At 53.2% G+C, this 5285-nt stretch overlaps 1 protein-coding gene across 1 annotated transcript in view; it reads right to left on the bottom strand.

Annotated features, from left to right (window-relative positions):
- The window catches only part of NEFL (neurofilament light), a 3834-nt gene extending 1374 nt beyond the window's left edge, over positions 1–2460 (bottom strand). Inside the window, exons 1-2 of the mRNA XM_003794024.3 lie at positions 1312–2460; positions 7–93 (exon numbers count right to left, since the gene is read on the bottom strand). Of these exons, the coding sequence (XP_003794072.1) occupies positions 7–93; positions 1312–2358 (1134 nt within the window). The 5' untranslated portion in view covers positions 2359–2460. The remainder of the gene's footprint in view (positions 1–6; positions 94–1311) is intronic.
- Positions 2461–5285: the final 2825 nt, after the last annotated feature.

The raw sequence follows: 5285 nt of genomic DNA, 5'->3' as shown, positions 1-5285 counted from the left end.
CTTCACATTGAGGAGGTCTTGGTATTCTTTCAGGTATCTTGCCATTTCACTCTTCGTGGTTCTCAATTCATTTTCTAATTTGTTGATTGTGTCCTATTGAAAGCCAAAAAAAAAGAAAGAAAAGAGAAAGAAACCCAAGTATAAATCCCTACTGTTCCCATTTGACTATAACACATATTGCTGTAGTTGCAAAGGCCTATTTTCAGTTAAAATCAAAGTGCAGGGCGGTGCCCCTGCTAGGGCTCAAAGAAGTAGGGGGCTAGCCCAATATGCCGGAGGTGGTGGGTTCAAACCCAGCCCCAGCCAAAAACTGCAAAAAAACAAAACAAAGTGCATATCTTTGACAATCTCTCCTAAAACAATTGCCTATTCTTATTACAAAACTTTTCTGGGCTGAAATCTCCTGCTTCATGAAGCATGAGATGGAAAAAAAAAAACTGATGGGCAGTGCCTGTGGCTCAAGGAGTAGGGCGCCTGCCCCATTTGCAGGAGGTGGTGGGTTCAAACCCAGCCCTGGCCAAAAACTGCAAAAAAAAAACAAAACAAAAAAAACACTTGATTAAAAAAAGATCTTTTTCTATTCCTTCCTAAAGTCTAATCATCATCCTCATAAAATTCTGACAAGGAAATTAAATTGACAGAAAAATTCTGTTTCTCACTGATTCTTTTCTTTAGGGGAGAAGGAAATAGCTGAATTCAAAATTCTATTCTCTAAAACATTTTCTTTGTATCTGAATTATTTTTTTCTTCTCCCCAGAAGATGAAGATTTTTTAATTAGAATAGGTTTCCCGTGAACATTATGTAAAATAATTTGCCTATTCCTGTCTGTCTACCTAACTAAGGACAGGGAGTGGTTGGTAAAACTAGTCACAGAAGGTGCTGGTTACAGAATCTTTCAGAACAGATGGCGAGCTCTTCACTGTATTATCTATTAACCAGATGATCCAATCGGTGCTGTAAAGTAACTTGTAGTTAATGCAGGTCAGTAAAGAGTGGGCACAGCCGCAGGCCGGAGGCAACGCCCCACTCTTTCTTCTCCCCTCCCCCACTCAATCCCCAGATAGGGCTGGGCCGCTTCAATGCGGAACACAGACCAAGCGCATTCCCAGACTGCAGTCCAAGTGCCCCACCCTCGCCCTCCAAGTGCCCCACCCCTACCACGCTGTCTCCAAGGAGCCAAGCCCTACCCCCAATAACTGCAGGTAGCTGCCTCAACCCCGGTCTCCACTTTCTGGGCGCAGCTGCAACTGTCTACCCTTTTCTGCGGCCCCCGCCCCTCCGGCACCCATGTGTTTCCAATGGCGTCCCACCTGCATAGCACTGATGTCGGCATTTTGCTTGTCCTCCAGCTCCTGCAGCTGCTTCTCCAGCGCTTCGTTCATGCCCCGGCAAGCCTCGATCTCCAGGGTCTTGGCCTTGAGCAGGCGGCGGCTCTCGGACACCTCGTCCTTGGCGGCGCGCACGGCATCGGTGTTCTTGGCGGCGCTCTCGGTCAGCACCGTGAAGCGGCTCTTGAACCACTCCTCGGCGTTCTGCATATTCTTGGCGGCCAGCTTCTCGTACTGCGCGCGGATGTCCTTGAGCGCGGCGGAGAGGTCGGGCTTGGTGGACACGTCCATCTCCACCGAGATCTGAGCGTACTGGATCTGGGCCTGCAGCTCGGCGATCTCCTCCTCGTGCACTTTTTTCAGAAAAGCGATCTCGTCCATGAGGCTGTCGATGCGCTTCTCCAGCTCGGCGCGGGCCAGCGCCGCGTCGTCTGCGCCTTTGCGCGCCTCCATCAGCCGGCCCTCGGCGTCCTCGCGGCTCAGCACCTCCTCTTCATAGCGCGCCTGCAGCTGGCGGAGCGTCTCCTCCAGCCCCTCGCGCTCACCCTGCAGCGCCTGCTTCTCGTTGGTGGCGTCTTCCGCCGCCAGGCGCAGGTCGCGAATCTCCTGCTCGTACAGCGCCCGGAAGCGGGACGGCTCGGAGTGCTTCTGGCGCAGCACCAGCAGCTCGGCTTCCAGGACCTTGTTCTGCTGCTCCAGCTCGTGCACGCGCTCGATGAAGCTGGCGAAGCGGTCGTTCAGGTCCTGGAGCTGCGCCTTCTCCTGCGTGCGGATCGACTTGAGGTCGTTGCTGATGGCGGCTACCTGGCTCAGGTCGAGGTTCTCCAGGCTGGGCATCAAAGAGCTGGAGCTGGACGAGTAGCTGCGGCGCACGGACAGCGAGGAGGAGACGGGCGCCGAGTAGCTGGAGTAAGCGGAGCGCGCGGTGCTGTAGCCGCTGCGCACGCTGGAGATGTGCACCCGGGGCGTCTCCACGTAGCGCCGCTTGTAGGAGGTCGAGTAGTACGGCTCGTAGCTGAAGGAACTCATGGTGGCGGCCGGCGCCTCCCTGGCCCGCGGAGGCGATGGGGGCCTGGAGAGAGAAAGAGAGAGAAGGGCCGGGGAGAGAGGGGAAGGGGAGGATGGATGGCTGTGTGCGGCTCGGCGCCGTCCTGCCACCCCTATTTATACGCCGCGAGGCTTCTGACGCAGCCTGCGATCGATCACCGCGCGCCGGCCAGTGGGGGCAGCGCGCTGCCGCAGCCCGGGCAACGATTCTGCGCAAAAGGGAAGGCGGGGGCGAGTGATGGGCAGCTGGGGAGCTGGGACGTTCGTCCTTTCTGCTTTTTATCTACGGCCCTTGATTTTTCTCTGAGACCCCCACACGCTCTCCCTCATTTTCTTTTTTTACCCACCTACCGCTCCCAGCCTGCTCATGCCTCCTGACCCTCTATCACTTAAGTGTCCCCATAACAGGTTCTCACTGTCCACTCACACCCTAGTTTTCCGTATCCTGGTGCCTCGCAGACACCCCTGTTCCCCAAATCGCCCTTTCCCAGCCGGAGACCTCCTCGGTCACCCCTTTTAGTGTTTATGGTGATGGCGCCGCTATAGGGCGTTTGACTTAGAAATAACAGGTTGGGTTGCGGGATTGCGGACCCAGGGAGAAGAGTTGGACATTTCTCTGTAGCTCTTTCTGGCACTTTCTTTAATTAATCTCCGTTTCTCCTGCTCTTCTTTTTCTTTCATGTGCTGCTTCTCGACACACAAGGGGTGTGCACACACGTGCACACACACCCCCTCCCACCCCGCCACACACACGCGCGCGCGCACACACACTCTCCCACCTCGCCACACACACACAGGCTGCGGCACTGCAGGTGTTCGTTCAGCATCGCCAAACCTTTACAGCAGTTAATCAGCCTGTTTGTGTTCCTAGATTTTCTTGTTTCTTTTCGGAGAACAGAGCCTCCAATGCTTTTGGCGCGTTGCAGGGTGTGGGTGGAGGACGCAGAAGGAACTGGGAACTGACCGCGAGGAGACGGACTTGCCCGGCACCCTCGTGCTCCCCGGGGAGGGGGGAGATGGACTTGGGGCCGCTCGGTGCCTGCCAAGCCAGATTCCTGCCTGACATCGCCAACCCCAGCATATTAAAAAAGCCCCCTTCCCTTTCCTTACACCTGGGTAGCTCTCGACCTGATGATGTCGAGCAGCCGAGCAGGTGGCTGGTTTTCAGGGAAGCCGCCCCGGCCGACCCGGAGCGGCGCCGGGGGTGGTCTCCGGGGACGAGAACTCACTGCGACTTCTCCTTCCGGAGCCCATAGAAAATAGTCGCGTGTTTCTTCCCCCTATTCTCCACAATTACCAGATAACAGAGGCAGTCAGGACTCCATGGGCTACTTAGGAGGCACCCGGACGCCTGAAAAAGCGTGCGCGCACGTGGACACCGCCCTGCGGGTCACCTAGCTGCCTCCAGTCTCTGGGAGGGATTTTAGAGATTTAGCTTAAAATACTTAAGATTTTTCCAAGCAAGCATTTAGTTTTTGCTCTATTTGTATATCAGCTTACTGACTTTTTTTTTTTTTTTAAGGCCAATAAGGGGAGACATGGTAACTGTTTGCAAACAGAGAAATCGAGATGGCTTCCCGTGTGCTGCTCCGAGGGTGGATGCTTGGAGCATTGCTTCCGGAATAATGCCAAGATGACAGTGAGTGAGGCTCATCCTCTGAGATCCTTTCTAACCCCGAAACCCCCATGATTATGATACCTCCCTGTGCTCGTGGTAGAGGGAAAGGAGAGAACTTTCATCGGGTTTCTAAACAATCTATTGTTTCCAATAATGCAAATTCAGAAACATTGATATTGGTAGTTTAAATCTCTCAAGACAAGTCATCTCAGAGGTCCATCCATTCTAACATTTCAAGCGTAAGGGCGTTAAGCTTTCCTGAATCTAGTTTGGCCCCGGCAGACATGGTAAGGTACTTATTCAGATGAATTGTTATAGCTTACACATTCTGGGTTTTGTGATTCATCAAATTCACCGGTGGGGAAAGGCTTCTGGGGTGGGGTTGGGAGTGAGAACCCTGGATAAGCGGTATGTTTATCTCCTCCCAATCGTCCCTGTGTGATTGAAAGTGGCAGAATGGATTATTTTGTTACCCTGCGCCGTATAAGCCACATTGTTGCACACTCCGTGTGTGTGAGTCTGCATATTCCAGTCTGGAGTGTTCCTGAGTTCATTTCCTTTCTGCCAGCCCCCTTTCAGGAAGTCTCAGGCCATCCACAGGACCTTAAGTCCAGTAGCATTGTTTCCTTCAGGGCCTCAGTGAAGCCTTTGACTGCAGAGGAGGCTGCAGAGAGATGGGGCACCTGGGGGATCCTCCCGGTAGCAGAGAAAGGAGGCATGCTTAGTGAAGAGGGAGACTGGAAGGGCAGATGGGCCCTTTCTGGCCCTGAGCCTGGCCTACTGAGTGGAGGAGGGGCGATCAACCTTGTTTATGAATGTAACTCTCTGGTTTTAAATAGCTCCTGGCAAGGCCTCCTCCTGCTGCTGGACAGCCTTAAACTTTAGGGATCACCTGAACCCAGCCTGGGCCTGAGTTAGGTTTTGTTTACCCCCTCAGGTCAGCCTTCCTCTGCTAGCTGCCTACCTCTTTAATATTCTGTCCTGTCATCCTCCTTTATAAATCCTCCTCCCAGCATTTTGCTCTGAGAAAACCCATGTGGCATTGGCTCTGGTCGTCAGAGCAAAGGTAAAGTGAGCAACTTTGGAAGGTCTGTCAGAAAAAAATTCCTGACTGGGACTTCCCCTCCCCATAAACGCTTCTGCGTCAGGGTTGTTGGTCATCGTGCCATTACATTAGCAGAAGGCTCTTGAGTCTTGTTCCACACTTCTACATTGATTTCCTTTCAAGCCTCTTCTCTACACACATGAAATTGGTTTGGGGGCTGCCAATGAAACACTCCCCTTGGAGATT

The sequence above is a fragment of the Otolemur garnettii genome, unplaced genomic scaffold (assembly GCF_000181295.1).
Source record: "Otolemur garnettii isolate 467f Iridium unplaced genomic scaffold, OtoGar3 scaffold00074, whole genome shotgun sequence".
NCBI lineage: Eukaryota > Metazoa > Chordata > Mammalia > Primates > Galagidae > Otolemur > Otolemur garnettii.
The sequence above is the reverse complement of the archived record's forward strand: the minus strand, read 5'-3'. Positions and strand labels throughout refer to the sequence as shown.